At 40.7% G+C, this 18,760-nt stretch overlaps 1 protein-coding gene across 1 annotated transcript; it reads left to right on the top strand.

Annotated features, from left to right (window-relative positions):
* Positions 1 to 464: 464 nt before the first annotated feature.
* sms (spermine synthase) lies at positions 465 to 17,982 on the top strand. The gene is made up of 11 exons (XM_071337830.1): positions 465 to 974; positions 2,110 to 2,230; positions 9,131 to 9,218; positions 9,475 to 9,539; positions 9,678 to 9,853; positions 11,826 to 11,982; positions 12,161 to 12,248; positions 15,775 to 15,889; positions 16,118 to 16,197; positions 16,607 to 16,722; positions 16,859 to 17,982. The coding sequence occupies exons 1-11, from the start codon at positions 929 to 931 to the stop codon at positions 16,887 to 16,889; spliced, it is 1,083 nt and encodes a 360-aa protein (XP_071193931.1). The 5' UTR covers positions 465 to 928; the 3' UTR covers positions 16,890 to 17,982.
* Positions 17,983 to 18,760: the final 778 nt, after the last annotated feature.

Raw genomic sequence — 18,760 nt, 5'->3', positions numbered from 1 at the left:
TTAGTCAAAACAGTTCACTTCCCAAGCACTGAGATGAAATGCATAAGAAATCAGCTGCTTAGGCTACTCAGCTAAATCTCTAGTTTCGTTAAACTAAATTAAAATACACTGCGGGATGTGCTTATTAAATTGGCTGGATGCTGTGGGCTGAAGTTGCCCATCCCTGCAAAGGACTGGAGTGTGGAACACATAAAATATTAAAGCTCCAATGCAGACATTTTTATCTCAATATCAAATAATTTCTGGTAACAGTTGAGTACCTTACAGTGATTGTTTTCCATTAAAATTCTCCCCAATAAACAAAAATAGCTTCTTAGCAAAGAGCAATTTCTTAAGCAATAATTGTTCTAGGACTGTCTGGCAGTGGTCTGAGTGGGGAAGGGAAAAATAAAACTAGCTGTTATTGGCAGATCTCTTTCTTATTGGTCTATTAACTAGTTTACTGCCTGATGATGTCACCAGGCAGGCCAAAACTCCTTCCCACCAAAACAGGCTGACATTTCAGGTGTTCTTTTCAAACACTAGAAGGAAATTATCATAATTTTTGCAATTTCATAGTATTCCAACCTCAGTGTGAAAATATATATATATATAACCTTCTTGACTGCACTGGGCCTTTAATCTCAAGAAAGAAAAAAAAAAAGTTAGTTTGGGAACAGGTCTCTCTCTCTGCCCAGCTCACAGGAAGCCTACTGTAGACCTAGTCTGAACAAAGCACGAGGTAGACTAGCCACAGAGTCATCGGACCATCCCCCTGCGAACCCACAAACAGACCAGTCTGCGTTCTAGAAAACCCTCTCACTCAAGCAGCAGCAGTGGTACTGGCAGTACGAGCACGGCCCCACGGTTCCTCCTTCAGTCTCCACAGGCAAACTCCGTTTTCACACCGGCTGCCTACTCCAGGCATGGCTGACGGCTGTACCCAGTCATGGCACTGCGACATTACACCCTCGACTTCAACCTCTCAGCGCCAGGTAAATTGCACACACGGGCATTCGCTACACTACGAACGGTTTCAGCACGAAATGCTCTGAGACCAGGTTGCACTACAGGACATGGGCCGTTGTCTTTCCGCATCTAGCTAGCTAACTACTGTACGTTAGCTAGCTAATCGTTGGCAATACGCGCAGTCTGTCCAATATACTTGCATAATATAGCTAGTTAGCTAGCTATGCACGATTAGTGGGGTGGGGGTGGGGTTCTCCGAGGACATAACTCGTTAAAACTGAGTAAGAATATGTCTAGCTAAATGGCATCCGCTATCTTGATAGCTAGCTAGGTAGCATAATTCCAAGTCACTGGTTGCCAGCAGATTGACAGGCAAACGGGTAATATGACCTTTCGTGCAGTTGCTAGCAAGCTAACTAGATTAGCAAAGCCATGTGTCTGCTGCTGCGCCTGTCTGCGTGACTGGACAGACAGTCAAACTGCGACTAGCTAAACAATGGTGACCATGTTTATTGATGTGCTTTATTGATGGCTAGCCTCAAGGTCCCAGTGGCCAATAATCGGTATGATATCCATAGCCATTCACTGTAAAATAGTTAAATTAGGCTACTGCCATCATTTTCTTTGCATTGTGCTGCATAGCACTTTCAACTAACTGTATGGTCTGCCTGTATGGTGCACACTCAGTCAAGATAAGAACATACAGCAGTTAGCTAGTTATCAAGAGTATTATTTGTAATTTTCGCCAACTATTATAGGTGGTTGTTACAAGGTACAGTTCCGGTGTGTGCAGTAAGAAACCCATTCTTATTTACCTAGGAAGATGACACCTACTTAAACCTGCACAGGGACTGCAGTCATTGGCCCTCTCGAACACACCTGACACATTCTGTTTAGTTGGGGTTGGAAGAGGCTCCCAGGGCTAATCCCCTACCTAGCAGGCCTACTCACACTATGAAACACCGAGATGTCTGAGCTATAGCCTACTTCTCCCGTCCAGTTCAGTCATCAATCAGGCTAGGCAGAAATGAGTCTGGGACTGCCCTCTGGGAGAATGGGCCATTTAATGGTGATTCTGTCTGGAAGAGGAATTTGATGAGGGGGTTGGTTGTGGTCATAACTGTGTTCTCACTATATATACCCCTCTCCTTTTCTGTTTAGCTGACTGTCCTTCGACTGTGCGTGGGCTGCAGTCTATATTTCAAGAGCAGGAAATGACAGAGACTGTCCATGACACTGAGGGACATGGATACCTTGCTACCTTCATTGGCAAGAATGGCAGGTAGGCACCAGTTCAATCAACACCGTCATTATTTATGTCACAATCAATATATTTTGTTGAATAAATATATATATATTTTTTCAAAAAGTCAAAGTGCTATAATAATAATAATAAGACATAAAAAAGCACAGGAGACAGTCAATGGGGATGTATTCAAACTTTTTTTAGGCACTCTGTAGGGCAGGGTGCCACTAGTTCATGTATGGGCATTTCCATGTGACACAGACACCCAGACACAGACTCTTTTTCACTTTAAAATGTTTGCCAAACAAAAAATATTGATTGCAAAGTTTAACAAACCATACCCCTATGTATATGCAAAAGTCTACTTTTAACAATTGCCACTGAAAATGTTGCTGAAACACATTTTCTTGAGGTGCAGATGCAAAGTTTGGTAACAGAATGACAGTAAAATCTCCCTCAGTTTTTTGACTGCATTTTTCCAAAACTTGGTTAAATATCAACTCCGAATTGAGATTCAAAGATGTCTGCAGAATGAATGACGTGACACCTTGAGTTTGAAAAAAATCTATTTTGGTTATTGAACTACAGTAAGTGAATAGAAGAAGGTCAACACCCAGCAACAGAATGACATCATGTGTCCTTGATCTGTACTATACAAAAAGGCCTAATTATAAATGTCATTCTCTTCATGAATAGGTTACAAAAGGTATAACATTTTATTATGCGCCTTTGCATGTTTGGATATTATTCTACACACGGGCTATTATTCTAATGAGCTTCGCCACCAAAGATCTGTACCCTCTCTTCTCTTGCGGCTGCTTAGATTCACCATAAGTTTGCATGCTGTTCTGTTAGGTCAAATGCAGTCAACAGATTGTTCCAAACTAGAACGATGTTGCTTTCCATTGCTTCCTAATATAAATAATTATATTTCTATAATCACATTTCCATCCAACCTTTTTTACACAAGTAAAGTACATGTTTGATAAAAGAATGTCACGACAGGCCTGATGGAAACAGCAAATTTGTCGGTAAACTTTCCAAATGTCGACAAAACAAAATACGCTAGACAGGGTAGGTTATTTTTGTGCCTGAAATTAATTATGTAAGAAATGGAGGTGGAGGCGCCTTTTTTAATGCACAAATATTGAAATAACAACCATCATATTGAAGTAAATTTGGAGTCACGCAAAAAATATGTTGTGTGGTCCAACCACTACGACTCGGGAAAGCGTGCAGTTCATTAGGCTACAGATGAAATAAGTTATAATGAACTTGGCAGGGTGGTAAACGTGCATGATGATGAGCTTGACGCTTCTTTCCAATAAATATTGAGGGTCTTATTCTGGTGACGTGATGATCGATGCTTGACTGCCGTGTGACAAAATAAAATTTAGCTCAATTGTCCATTTTGTAATCTCGTGTAGGTAGCCTACCCGCACTGTATCTGCGAGCTGTTGACTGGAATACACATGCCAAGACCAGAGTGGGCCCCCTTTGGCCCTCAGAACAACCTCAATTTCTCAGGGCATGGACTCTACAAGGTGTTGAAAGTGTTCCACAGGGATGCTGGCTCATGTAGACTCCAATGCTTCCCACAATTGTGTGAAGTTGGCTGGATGTCCTTTGGGTGGTGGACCATTGTTGATACACACAGGAGACTGTTGCGCATGAAAAACCCAGCAGCGTTGCAGTTCTTTTACACAAACCGGTGCGCCAGGCTCTTACTAACATACCCCGTTCAAACGCACTTAATTCTGTTTTGCCCATTCAAACTCAGAATGGAGAACATGCACAATCCATGTCTCAAGGCTTAAAAAATGTGAATAGTTCGCCTAATTTCAGTTTGTGTGACAAAACAAGCAGTCATTGTGTAGGGAATCATTGTAAATCAAGTCAAATGTTATTTGTCACATACAAGTGTTTAGCAGATGTTATTGCGGGTGTAGCGAAATGCTTGTGTTTCTAGCTCCGACAGTGCAGTAATATCTAACAATTTCACAACACCCCAATACACACATCTAAGTAAAGGAATGTTATTAAGAATATATAAATATATGGACGAGCAATGTCAGAGCGGCATAGACTAAGATACAGTATATACATATGAGATGAGTAATGCAAGATATGGGTAAAAAAATGGAAAAAAAGTGACTAGTTTTCTCCGTTTTATTAAAGTGGCCAGTGATTTCAAGTCTATGTATATAGGCAGCAGCCTCTGTGCTAGTCATGGCTATTTAACAGTCTGATGGCCTTGAGATGGAAGCTGTTTGATGCACCTGTACTGACCTCGCCTTCTGGATGATAGCGGGGTGAACGGGCAGTGGCTCAGGTGGTTGTTGTTCTTAATGATCTTTTTGGCCTTCCTTTGACATTGGGTGCTGTATGTGTCCTGGAGGGAAGGTAGTTTGCCCCCGGTGATGCGTTGTGCAGACCTCACTACCCTCTGGAGAGCCCTGCGGTTGCGGGCGGTGCAGTTGCTGTGACCAAGCAGTGATGCAGCCCGATAGGATGCTCTCAATTGTGCATCTGTAAAAGTTTGTGAGGGTTTTAGGTGCCAAGCCAAATTACTTCAGCCTCCTGATGTTGAAGAGGCACTGTTGCGCCTTCTTCACCACACTGTCTGTGTGGGTGGACCATTTCAGTTTGTCAGTGATGTGTACGCCGAAGGAACTTGAAACGTGTACCATCTAAACTGCTGTGAAACATATTTTACATAACCAAAAATATTGTATTTTCATCTGTTTGAAGCTGGTGTACAAAACTGAAGAATGGGAAGCATAGAAATAGATCTGCTGCTTCTTAGGCTTGCTTTCAATGAGTGACAGATCTATAACTATATTTTCTATGTGAATTTGGTCGAGTCCACCCAAAAGTTACATATTGTAGCTTTAAATAAAGTTTGATTTAGTCCTATTCTTTAACTTTAATACAAATGAGGAGTAAGCCAGTAGCTCAGATGAAACTATCCAAGCATTACATATCCTTTAAATGTTGATTTTTGGTTGTGTTTGTCAACCAAACTGAATTCAATAATACTTTTGTTATACAGTAAGGCGGAGATAAGTGGCCGAGATTGAGACGTGCATGTGTAGCTTACAGCAGTGAATGCACCAATTCATACTACAAGCACAGTGAGCCTAATGACAATTGCCGAATGTCATTACACTATTAGATGTTTTGTAACATATTTCTCTTTCCATTCATCAAATTGCGGGTGCACTTTTGAGATGCTGGAAATATTTTGTGAGTGGACAAACGTGCATGGCTAGCCAGCAGGAGGGGCTTTTGAAGTGATTGTTTGACAATCGGACACAAACGCCATAAATTAATGTGTTCCTTATGTAAATCTATGACTGTATATAGTTGGTCCCATACCGGTAAGACATGAAATGCACTTTCACCCCTGAATGTAACAGTATTTATTCAACCTTTAAAAATGAGTAATGCATCCATGTCCACATTGAGGTTAGCTTACTGTAACTATACATGTCTTCCTATGCAATCATATTCTGCGCGGAATCTTGGTTGTGCTATTAGCTGAAGCACAGTGATAACTCATTAAGTTGATGTATACAGTTGAAGTCGGAAGTTTACATACACCTTAGCCAAATACATTTAAACTCAGTTTTTCCACAATTCCTGACATTTAATCCTAGTAAAAATTCCCTGTCTTAGGTCATTTAGGATCACCACTTTACTATTATTCTGACATTTCACATTCGTCAAATAGAGTTATTTCAGCTTTTATTTCTTTCATCACATTCCCAGTGGGTCAGATGTTTACATACACTCAATTAGTATTTGGTAGCATTGCCTTTAAATTGTTGAACTTGGGTCAAACGTTTTGGGTAGCCTTCCACAAGCTTCCCACAATAAGCTTCCCATTCCTCCTGACAGAGCTGGTGTAACTGAGTCAGGTTTGTAGGCCTCCTTGCTCGCACACACTTTTTCAGTTCTGCCCCCAAATGTTCCATAGGATTGAGGTCAGGGCTTTGTGATGGCCACTCCAATACCTTGACTTTGTTGTCCTTTAGCCATTTTGCCATAACTGTGGAAGTATGCGACCAAGCTTAAACTTCCTGACTGATGTCTTGAGATGTTGCTTCAATATATCCACATAGTTTTCCTGCCTCATGATGCCATCTGTTTTGTGAAGTGCACCATGCCCTCCTGTAGCAAAGAACCCCCACAACATGATGCTGCCACCCCCGTGCTTCACGGTTGGGATGGTGTACTTCGGCTTGCAAGCCTCCCCCTTTTTCCTCCAAACATAACGATGGTCATTATGACCAAACAGTTCTATTTTTGTTTCATCAGACCAGAGGACATTTCTCAAAAGTAAGATCTTTGTGCCCATGTGCAGTTGCAAACCGTAGTCTGGCTTTTTTATGGCGGTTTTGGAGCAGTGGCTTCTTCCTTGCTGAGCGGCCTTTCAGGTTATGTCGATACAGGACTCGTTTTACTGTGGCTATAGATACTTTTGTACCTGTTTCATCCAGCATCTTCACAAGGTCCTTTGCTGTTGTTCTGGGATTGATTTGCACTTTTCGCACCAAAGTATGTTCATCTCTAGGAGACAGAACGCGTCTCCTTCCTGAGTGGTATGACGGCTGCGTGGTCCTATGGTGCTTATACTTGCGTACTATTGTTTGTACAGAGAACATGGTATCTTCAGGTGTTTGGAAATTCCTCCCAAGGATGAACCAGACTTGTGGAGGTCTACAATTATTTATTTTTTTAGGTCTTGGCTAATTTCTTTAGATTTTCCCAATGTTGTCATGCAGAGACACGGAGTTTGAAGGTAGGCCTTGAAATACATCCACAGGTACACCTCCAATTGACTCAATTGATGCCAATTAGCCTATCAGAAGCTTCTAAAGCCATGACATAATTTTCTGGAATTTTCCAAGCTGTGTCAAGGCACAGTCAACTTAGTGTATGTAAACTTCTGACCCACTGGAATTGTGATACAGTGAATTTATAAGTGAAATAATCTGTCTGTAAACAATAGTTGGAAAAATTACTTGTGTCATGCACAAAGTAGATGTCCTAACCGACTTGCCAAAACTATAGTTTGTTAACAATACATTTGTGGAGTGGTTGAAAAACAAGTTTTAATGACTCCAACCTAAGTGTATGTAAACTTCCGACTGCAACTGTAAATACAAAATATCTGACATTTGTATTCCCATTTAATATATAATAATCCCATTTGAACTTTGTTGTGCTTTTAAATGGTTGAAAGCACAGTGATAATGCATTTAGATGACAACTAAACAAAAAATCAGACATTGTTTTTCCATTTGAATTTGGTTGTGCTTTTAGATGGTTGAAACCATAGTGATAACACATTGGGCATTCAACAAACTTCTGGCTGTCTTTTTGAATGGGTGAATAAAGACTGAAATCTCGTTGATAAATTTCTCAACCAAATATTACCCAAATTTCCATATTGAAATTACGTGGTGTGCCTGATTTGGTAACAGTGGCGCATTTTATTCACTTATTTGTAAACAAAATTGTTATCAGTAAAAACACTAACTAATTGGTAGGTCAACTTTTACTTGTTACTTCTGTGAACCTCTATAATAAGCATGCACACCAATAGAACATATTTTGTGTAGAGGTGCTAACAGCGAATAAACTGTGAGCTATAAAAATAGTTGCACATTCTATATTCTATATTCGGCATCATGCCTTTTTCAGACCTTAAAGAAGGCATAGTGATGCTGAAACGTTGGTGCATTACCCAATAAATTACTGTGAGTTTAAATATAGAGTGCGACTGTCTTTATTTTTTAACTTCTGTGAACTTCCTCACGAGGTAGAGAAATTCAAAAATATAAAGATGTTGGTAACGGAATTACAATTTCATAAGCTTTTACAGAAAGTAAATAATTTCTGTAAAACTAAATATAAATGTTGATATTAGTTGGCAGGGGACTTCAACATTGTGTTTTAATGTATTTCTAATACCTTAGGACTTTTTCTAGTAATGTTTTTTAAGAACCATTTTCCATCTGTGTGACCAGAAATCAAAGCCTTTGCTTATTCCTTATTTTTACGATGGAAAATGGTTGAAAAACGTATCAATGCCTTAATTTCCCCAAAATATTGACTCTTTTCAATTGACACCAAATGTGATCTGCTCCTATAAACTTCCCTGGTTGGTGCTCATGGGTCCTTTTTACGTGGAAATGACTGTATTGGTAGATAACCTCTTAGATCATCACAACATTTAAATTCAGAAATTCCAAACAATGTAGTTAGCTCAACAGTGTAATATTCCCTCAGCAAATACTCTAACAGCAGTTATCTGTCACGGTTAGTCGGGATGAAAGGGAAGGCTATACAGGCTGCACAAAATGTTGTAATTGAGAAATATTTAATGTGTGTGAGGAATTTGTAAAATCCCAGTTCTTTTTACCAATACCCAGACTGTCCAATGAAAACACCAGGTGTGTTACAGTGGTCAGACACCCTTTAGGAAGACCATTGATTGGCCAGTTAAGTGTATCATTGGTACAACAATGGCTTTCGTTCAGTTGAACGCATGGCCCTTTAGTGGCTTTGTGTATCGGATCAAAGGGCTTTGGTGCTTCCTGTTTTGTTTGGTGAGTGGTAAACACAGCTGGTGAGGCATTGTGTGGGCCTAAGCCTGCATGAATATGGCTGCCCGCAGCAGCACAACACACCATTTTGGATAAAAAATGCTCAACCTTCAGCTGCCCCTGGCTCTCCACTGGGCTTTCAGAAAGGTTAGGTCAGTAATAGGTCACAACCTGTATCATTCCACAGCCGTAGCCTATAGGATATCTGCTAATCATGAGCTCTAGGTTTAAGGAGAGAAGTGAGTGAGAAGTTATAGCCTAGAATCAATGCTATTCTCCCCCTCACTTTAACTCTGCGCTTCTTTTTTGTCTCTCTTTTCAGGTTGGTTATTCTGCGTGTGCACTCCCAAGGTCTGGTTACCGTTGATCTGCAGTGTTGTGAAGGAGATAACATTGCACAAGTAGATAATGTAGGTGACGAGAGGAAAAACAATTGTCTTTGCACTGGACCTGCTAATATCCAATCACTATAACGGAAATATAAAAACAAAATATATACTATTTAACAGACCTTCAGAATGCCCTTAGTAAGACACCTTTCCATGAGTTCGTTACAGCAACACTTGACCATAGGCCTTTGGACTGTTTTGACATTTAGGATATTTTGCTTCATGTAACATTGGGATATGCAACATAATAAATACGATTTTTCTGTTTTTCTCTCAGCTTTTGAATGCACTGGAAAAGAAGCTAAAAAGTCTCCTACATGGAAACATTAGGAGGGTCAAGAGGTAAGCCCTGAGTGGTGGATGATCATACTGTAGTGGCCTTGTTGTGTGATGACTGGAGAGCTACACAAGCTGTAGTGTGACGTGATTACCCTGTTACCATGAACATGATTATCGACTATTCCCCCCCCCCTTCCCCAGGCTCCCAGCTCTGACACGAGGTGCAGCTGTTGATCGATACTGGCCCACAGCCGATGGCAGACTGGTGGAGTATGACATTGATCGGGTTGTATACGATGAGGACTCTGCATACCAGAACATAAAGATCTTGCACTCACAGCAGTTTGGCAATATCCTGATTCTCAATGGGGATGTTAGTAAGTAAAATATAACATTTCTACCAGAGTATGTGAGCGTGTCCAATATGATTGGAGCACGGAGCTAGTTTCCCATCAGCCTTCTTGTCCGCTCCAATTTCGCTGAGGGCATGCCTGGCCCAGCATGCATTTGTAGGCTACTTGTGTGCTGCTATAGCCCCTTGCTTTAGCTACTGTCATGGAGTTCACTAAATATTTTCATGAAGAAACAGATTAAACACACAGGTGCAAAATCAAGGTGACTTACAAAGATGAGGAGGACCAAGAGCAAGAGAGGCAGTGCGGTGATGTAGTGTCCACAACTAAATAATCATTGTGGAATCTGAAAAGCCATATCCCGAAAGCATGAGGGTGTACTTACTACGTGCACATGAGGAAGGAAGGAGGTAGGTAGCTAGCTAAGTGTGTGAAACACATTTTCTAAAATCAGATCTCTTTAAGGTTTGTTAATTTTCGTTCTATTATCTATATGATAGGCTATCATTGTTGGCCCAATAGGCCTGGCATATTACCTCTTTCAAGGAGCTTTCTGTTTTGTTAGGGTTATTTTGCCTAAAAAACTTTTAGGCCTACCTAAATAAAACTCTGCATCCCTGTCCTGCCTGGCAAGAGGGCCTCGAAGGGTGTTTAGCATCCCCGGTGGTTCTGCAAGTGTGGAGAGGGTATTCTCCACTGCTGGCCTGCTCTCCAGGCACCATCGCATGAGCTTGAAGTCACAGACTCTGACCAAACTCGTGTTTCAAAATTCAAAGACACTAGACTGAGCCTAATAAGGCATTTTTCATAGATTTTTTATTTTTTTTATTCTAAGTAAGTCACAGCCTATATGCGCAATTTATAGACTAATGATTTAATACAATGTTTAAATGCTGAACGCTGTAATGTCCCTGCCAGCCTAGTGTGTCGAACTCGCAAATGCTTCACAATTTATGTATTTGTAGGCCATTTATGTATTTGTAAGCCCTGAAATAATAGGCTAATAATATATTGTTCCTTATTAGGATCCCTGTCTGGATCCTGTCCTATTTAGTGTTTATATGTTTAATACGACATGTAGCCCATATGATTTCATTGAAATCATCAAGTTTGGTTTTAATACTTCAAAACCATATTATAGGTCCAGGTAGACACAAAAATAGATGGATGTTGGTTAAATTGTGATTTTAATGAATGGAGCAAATTTGGAGCGGCAGTTTTAAAAACCATTTGAGTTTGGTGCGGTTTTTAACGGAGCGGTTGGAAAGGATGTGGAGTGCCGGTGCGCAAACACCGCTACGTAAGCGATGAGCGGGATTTCCAACCACTCAACTCTGTACTTTGATTCCTACAGGCTGTGATTTAACGGGTTAGTTCACTAAAATTACATATTGGTTTCCTTACTCTGTAAGCAGTCTATGGACGAGGTATGACACCAATCCATGCTTTGGTTTGGTATCCCGGGCACTGTTTCCAAATGCTCTCGTTTTAGCGATTGTGGTACATCCCATTTAAGTCATGGTACCGATATTAGTGTTTTTCCGCACATCTTGTTCTCATCATCTATACATGATTTTTGTTGAGCTTCACAATACATTTGACATACTTTCTGATTAATTGGACTTGATGTGTGAGAAATGCATGACTTAAATGGGATTTGTGCCACAAATACTAAAACATTAGCATTTGAAAACCGTGCCAGGAAAATCGAATCAAACCAAAGCATGTCTTACCTTGTCCATAGACTGCATACAAGGTAAGGAAACTAATGTGATATTTGTGTGAACTATCCCTTTTAAGATATCATTTTTGATAATTATTCCATCACTTACTGCTCACTCATTAATTTATATTTACTTTTATAATTGTTATTTACTGTAATTGAGGTCACTATTGTAATTTTTCATGATTTGAAATCTGAATCTAGTAAGATTAACATTTGACTGGGTTTCAGTAATGGCATATCTAATAATATTGTAATGTAATTATATGGCAGATCTGTCAGAGAGTGACCTGCCCTACACCCAGGCCATCATGGGCAGAGGGAAAGAGAACTATGCAGGGAAGGAGGTGCTGATCTTAGGAGGTGGTGATGGAGGAATCCTCGCTGAGGCCGTCAAACTCAAGCCAAAGATGATCACCATGGTGGAGATATCCTTTCAGGACGCTATCTGTCACTTCTCTCTGTACCCAGTTAAATAGTTGTGGTGCAAATCCCTGAAGCAATATGTTAACACTAACCTTTGAGCGTTGTTTTTAGACATAACCCGGTAGGACTATCTGGTCTGTGATCTGTGCCTGGTTTGTAATGCCTTGACAAAGTCTCTACATCGACCAAATGGTGATTGATGGGTGCAGGACGCACATGAGGAAGGCATGTGGGAGTGTTCTGGACAACCTGAAGGGAGACTGTTACCAGGTGAGGATTACAGTGCTGTCCATTGCACTTTTCCTTAGTAGAGATGGAACATTTGTCATTTGCCCACTACTCTTGAAAGGGTTGAACCGGTCTGTATTAGAGGTCGACCGATTAATCGGAATGGCCGATTTAATTAGGGCCGATTTCAAGTTTTCATAACAATCGGAAATCTGTATTTTTGGACAGCGATTTGGCAGATTTATTATTTATATATATATACAGTGGGGAGAACAAGTATTTGATACACTGCCGATTTTGCAGGTTTTCCTACTTACAAAGCATGTAGAGGTCTGTAATTTTTATCATAGGTACACTTCAACTGTGAGAGACGGAATCTAAAACAAAAATCCAGAAAATCACATTGTATGATTTTTAAATAATTAATTTGCATTTTATTGCATGACATAAGTATTTGATCACCTACCAACCAGTAAGAATTCCGGCTCTCACAGACCTGTTAGTTTTTCTTTAAGAAGCCCTCCTGTTCTCCACTCATTACCTGTATTAACTGCACCTGTTTGAACTCGTTACCTGTATAAAAGACACCTGTCCACACACAATCAAACAGATTCCAACCTCTCCACAATGGCCAAGACCAGAGAGCTGTGTAAGGACATCAGGGATAAAATTGTAGACCTGCACAAGGCTGGGATGGGCTACAGGACAATAAGCAAGCAGCTTGGTGAGAAGGAAACAACTGTTGGCGCAATTATTAGAAAATGGAAGAAGTTCAAGATGACGGTCAATCACCCTCGGTCTGGGGCTCCATGCAAGATTTCACCTCGTGGGGCATCAATGATCATGAGGAAGGTGAGGGATCAGCCCAGAACTACACGGCAGGACCTGGTCAATGACCTGAAGAGAGCTGGGACCACAGTCTCAAAGAAAACCATTAGTAACACACTACGCCGTCATGGATTAAAATCCTGCAGCGCACGCAAGGTCCCCCTGCTTAAGCCAGTGCATGTCCAGGCCTGTCTGAAGTTTGCCAATGACCATCTGGATGATCCAGAGGAGGAATGGGAGAAGGTCATGTGGTCTGATGAGACAAAAATAGAGCTTTTTGGTCTAACTCCACTCGCCGTGTTTGGAGGAAGAAGAAGTATGAGTACAACCCCAAGAACACCATCCCAACCGTGAAGCATGGAGGTGGAAACATCATTCTTTGGGGATGCTTTTCTGCAAAGGGGACAGGACGACTGCACCGTATTGAGGGGAGGATGGATGGGGCCATGTATCGCGAGATCTTGGCCAACAACCTCCTTCCCTCAGTAAGAGCATTGAAGATGGGTCGTGGCTGGGTCTTCCAGCATGACAACGACACGAAGCACACAGCCATGGCAACTAAGGAGTGGCTCCGTAAGAAGCATCTCAAGATCCTGGAGTGGCCTAGCCAGTCTCCAGACCTGAACCCAATAGAAAATCTTTGGAGGGAGCTGAAAGTCCGTATTGCCCAGCGACAGCCCCGAAACCTGAAGGATCTGGAGAAGATCTGTAGGGAGGAGTGGGCCAAAATCCCTGCTGCAGTGTGTGCAAACCTAGTCAAGAACTACAGGAAACGTATGATCTCTGTAATTGCAAACAAAGGTTTCTGTACCAAATATTAAGTTCTGCTTTTCTGATGTATCAAATACTTATGTCATGCAATAAAATGCAAATTAATTACTTAAAAATCATACAATGTGATTTTCTGGATTTTTGTTTTAGATTCCGTCTCTCATAGTTGAAGTGTACCTATGATAAAAATTACAGACCTCTACATGCTTTGTAAGTAGGAAAACCTGCAAAATCGGCAGTGTATCAAATACTTGTTCTCCCCACTGTATATATATATATATATTATTTTTACACCTTAATCTTTATTTAACTAGGCAAGTCAGTTAAGAACACATTCTTATTTTCAATGAGGGCCTAGGAACGGTGGGTTAACTGCCTCGTTCAGGGGCAGAACGACAGATTTTTACCTTGTCAGCTCGGGGGATTCAATCTTGCAACCTTACAGTTAACTAGTCCAACGCTCTAACCACCTGATTACATTGCACTCCACGAGGAGCCTGCCTGTTACGCAAATGCAGTAAGCCAAGGTAAGTTGCTAGCTAGCATTAAACTTATCTTATAAAACACAATCAATCAATCATAATCACTAGTTAACTACACATGGTTGATGATATTACTAGTTTATCTAGCGTGTCTTGCGTTGCATATAATCGATGCGGTGCGTATCGTTGATCCAATGTGTACCTAACCATAAACATCAATGCCTTTCTTAAAATCAATACACAGAAGTATATATTTTTAAACCTGCATATTTAGCTAAAAGAAATCCAGGTTAGCAGGCAATATTAACCAGGTGAAATTGTGTCACTTCTCTTGCATTCATTGCACGCAGAGTCAGTGTATATGCAACAGTTTGGGCCGCCTAATTTGCCAGAAAGTTACGTAATTATGACAACATTGAAGGTTGTGCAATGTAACAGGAATATTTAGACTTATTGATGCCACCTGTTAGATAAAATATGTAACGGTTCCGTATTTCACTGAAAGAATAAACGTCTGGTTTTAGAGATGATAGTTTCCGGATTCGACCATATTAATGACCTAAGGCTCGTATTTCTGTGTGTTATTATGTTATAACTAAGTCTATGATTTGATAGAGCAGTCTGACTGAGCGGTGGTAGGCAGCAGCAGGCTCATAAGCATTCATTCAAACAGCACTTTTGTGCGTTTTGCCAGCAGCTCTTCATTGTGCTTCAAGCATTGCGCTGTTTATGACTTCAAGCCTATCAACTCCCAAGATTAGGCTGGTGTAACAGATGTGAAATGGTTAGCGGGGTGCGCGCTAATAGCGTTTCAAACGTCACTCGCTCTGAGACTTGGAGTGGTTGTTCCCCTTGCTGTGCATGGGTAACGCTGCTTCGAGGGTGGCTGTTGTCGATGTGTTCCTGGTTCGAGCCCAGGTAGGAGCGAGGAGAGGGACGGGAAGCTATACTGTTACACTGGCAATACTAAAGTGCCTATAAGAACATCCAATAGTCAAAGGTTAATGAAATACAAATGGTATAGAGAGAAATAGTCCTATAATTCCTATAATAACCACAACCTAAAACTTCTTACCTGGGAATATTGAAGACTCATGTTAAAAGGAACCACCAGCTTTCATATGTTCTCATGTTCTGAGCAAGGAACTTAAACGTTAGCTTTCTTACATGGCACATATTGCACTTTTACTTTCTTCTCCAACACTTTGTTTTTGCATTATTTAAACCAAATTGAACATGTTTCATTATTTATTTGAGGCTAAATTGATTTTATTGATGTATTATATTAAGTTAAAATAAGTGTTCATTCAGTATTGTTGTAATTTGTCATTATTACAAATACATTTAAAAAATTGGCAGATTAATCGGTATCGGCTTTTTTGGTCCTCCAATAATCGGTATCGGCGTTGAAAAATCATAATCGGTCGACCTCTAGTCTGTATGGTCTTTTATGTTACTACAAGGGGTTACCATGACTGTATTTCCAGGTGTTGGTAGAAGACTGTGTTCCGGTTCTGAAAAAGTATGTTGAGGAAGGGAAGACGTTTGATTACGTCATCAATGACCTCACAGCAGTTCCTATCTCCACAGCGCCAGAGGAGGGTGAGTGACAGATGCTCTCATGAGGTTCTCTTGGACATGAATTTCTAACTGTATATTGATGAATACCGGTATGGCTCATGTAAAGAGGAACTGCATTGTACCTCTGCAAAGAATTGATCTGATTTAGGATGTGGACAGTGTAATGTTAAACTGTTTCTTGGATAGGAGGAAATAGGCTTATATGGCACACTCACATAATTGATTGACAGATGGTTTACTCTGTCTCAGACTCTACATGGGAGTTCCTACAGCTTATCTTGGATCTTTCAATCAAAGTACTGCGTCCTACTGGGAAGTACTTCACACAGGTAAAACCGCCTTTCTCATATTAGCTGAATGCTTCATACAGTCACTCTACTAACTAGTCAAGTCAGTTAAGAACTAATTCTTATTTACAATGACTGCCTACCCCGACCAAACCTCAAACCGGATGACACTGGGCCAATTGTGCGCTGCCCTATGGGACTCCCAATCACGGCCGGTTGAGATACAGCCTGGAATCGAACCAGGGTTTGAATCAAACCAGGGTCTGTAATTACGCCTCTAGCATTGTGATGCAGTGCCTTAGACCTCTGCACCACTCAGGAGCCCCCGTGCCGTCTGCCTCTTGGGTCTTTTTTGTTCATGAGAGTAGTTTATCATAATGTGATGTTTTTAATGATACATATATTTTGTCACATGTGGTCCATGTTTTAACCCCGAGTTGTGTGTCCTCAGGGAAACTGTGCAAATCTGACTGAGGCACTGGCTCTCTATGAGGAACAGCTTGGAAGGCTCTCATGTCCTGTGGACTTTTCCAAGGAGGTGGTGTGTGTGCCCTCTTATATGGAACTGTATCCTTCTAAAAAGAAGTATTGCCGTTATCAGACACTCCTGCCATTTACAGCCAGACATAGTCGAACATTCATACAGAGACGTGTGGTTGCTTGTTGTTGTCTGCATGGAATTCTCCTTAACGAACTGACTCAGGTGGGTTTTCTACACCGTCTGGAAGAAGTAAAGAGCTCCCTCTCTCCCCTTCAAGCCCTGCCTGCCGGAATGTGAAAACTGTCCCCCCACCCATGATCCGCTATCGCACTGAGGGGAGATATGACCCCCCCCCCCGAAAAAAAATTCTCTACTCACACTGTTTATTTTTTTTTATCCTTCCAAGTCGAACTCTCAAACTCTTTTTAGATGTTGGTTTTATAATTTAATGTCTAAACTTGCAAGAGATTGTATTTCTGTTAATTGGATATTTTGAGTTGGGCTGTTTTTGCGTGTGCCCTCCAGGGAGAGCTGTGGGGCTGCTACCACTGGATACACTGAAACCTACTGTAGAGGATGACTCAGCATTTCTATAGCTGGTCCCAGACCTGTCTGGGCTTTAGACTTCTCTGACTATAGCCTGGTCCCAGACCTGTCTGAGCTTTAGACTTCTCTGACTATTGTTGTCATGCCATACATGTTACATGTCTTATACATGTTTGAAAGGGCAACAATACTCCTGAGGAGTTGCCTAAAGCTCATAGAAATCTGGGACCAGGCAAGTATTGACACACACCTTCTGCACCTGTCCCTCTGGGTTACTTTTCAAATTTGAGTTATAAAAGCAGCACCAACATACTTTTGGGTTCAGATTGTGTGATAGAATATGTGCTCACCATAGTTTCAACTGAATGTCTGTTTGTGTGATTGTTTTTCCTCTTCTGTTGTAACTGCGGCTTGAGTGTGATTTTGATTACAGGTGCTTTTCAAGATGTTGAAAAGGCAGTGTGACCCTGCCCATTGAGGCTGAAGTGTCTGAACGTGTTTTTAAAAGGGAAAAGGGTCCTCCTTTGTTGGCGGTTTCTTGCTTGTAATGGTTTATTTTTACATACTTCGTTTTAAATTTGTCTAAAATTCTGTTTGGTGCATGTGCTGGAAAATGAAAGTTTTATTGAATGTAGCTTACCATATACACAGTGCACATTCATGCCTTTGGTCATTATTGTGGTGCTTTGTTACATTTATTTATTGGATATTATTTCACCAAATGCTGTTTTATCCCACTGGAAAAATGTTATGTTGTTCAGCAGTGACTACCTGCTATTAAAATGAGTTGGAGAATAAAATATTTGGTTTCTTTCTTTTGCATGGAAATGTTAGATTTTTGATAGATTAGCTAGTAATCCAAGATGTTAAAACTGACTGACAATTTCGGTTACAACTAAAAATCAAGAAAAATAAAGTAACCAATGCAAAACTTCAGAAAGAGAACTGGGGTGTACAAGTATTTAATTGTGTTATGGCAGGTGGTAACTTTTGTAATAATACTTTCAGTAGTTAGCATACCCTGCTGCTGCATACTCAGTGTGGTTTTAAAATTCAACCACACATTTATACTTGTGAGTTGTCACAACTCCTTTGTCTCAACTGTATTTGCCCCAGCGTTTGTTTTGCCGTAGAGTTTGTATATTGGTCAAGTAAACACTAGTAATACAGTATTTCTTTATTTCCTTGAGCAGGCTTTCCTCAGTCTTTTGTGGTTCTATGAATGAAGCATTTGACATTGTTCAATTTGTATTGGAGTTCTTAGCATATTGTACTGTTTGCGTATTGTCTCGCTTGTGTGTAGAACCTGAATGGCAAATTCTCAGGTAACAACGCCACTGGATAGGTCTGAACATGAGAAAATCATCATTATCTTTCACCATCATTAACCCCTCTGTGATCTCTGCCTGTGGATTTTCTCAGTCCAGCATGTATACATGGATCGGATATAGAACTCATGAACAGAGTATGCAGGGTTGGGGAGTAAATGACATGTAATCTGATTACAAACAAACCAGATACGTTACCAGCTAAAATATTGTAGTCCGATTTAGATACTTTTGAAAAACTCGATTACTT

This window comes from Salvelinus alpinus, chromosome 13 (assembly GCF_045679555.1).
Source record: "Salvelinus alpinus chromosome 13, SLU_Salpinus.1, whole genome shotgun sequence".
NCBI lineage: Eukaryota > Metazoa > Chordata > Actinopteri > Salmoniformes > Salmonidae > Salvelinus > Salvelinus alpinus.
The sequence above is the reverse complement of the archived record's forward strand: the minus strand, read 5'-3'. Positions and strand labels throughout refer to the sequence as shown.

What these genes read in the sequence shown, in the direction of transcription:
- sms (XM_071337830.1), top strand. Translation starts at nt 929, where the DNA reads ATGGCACTGCGACATTACACCCTCGACTTCAACCTCTCAGCGCCAG. An exon ending in ACATTGCACAAGTAGATAAT is followed by an intron (nt 9,219 to 9,474) that starts GTAGGTGACGAG and finishes TTTTTCTCTCAG; the next exon opens with CTTTTGAATGCACTGGAAAA. An exon ending in GTGCCCTCTTATATGGAACT is followed by an intron (nt 16,723 to 16,858) that starts GTATCCTTCTAA and finishes GAACTGACTCAG; the next exon opens with GTGGGTTTTCTACACCGTCT.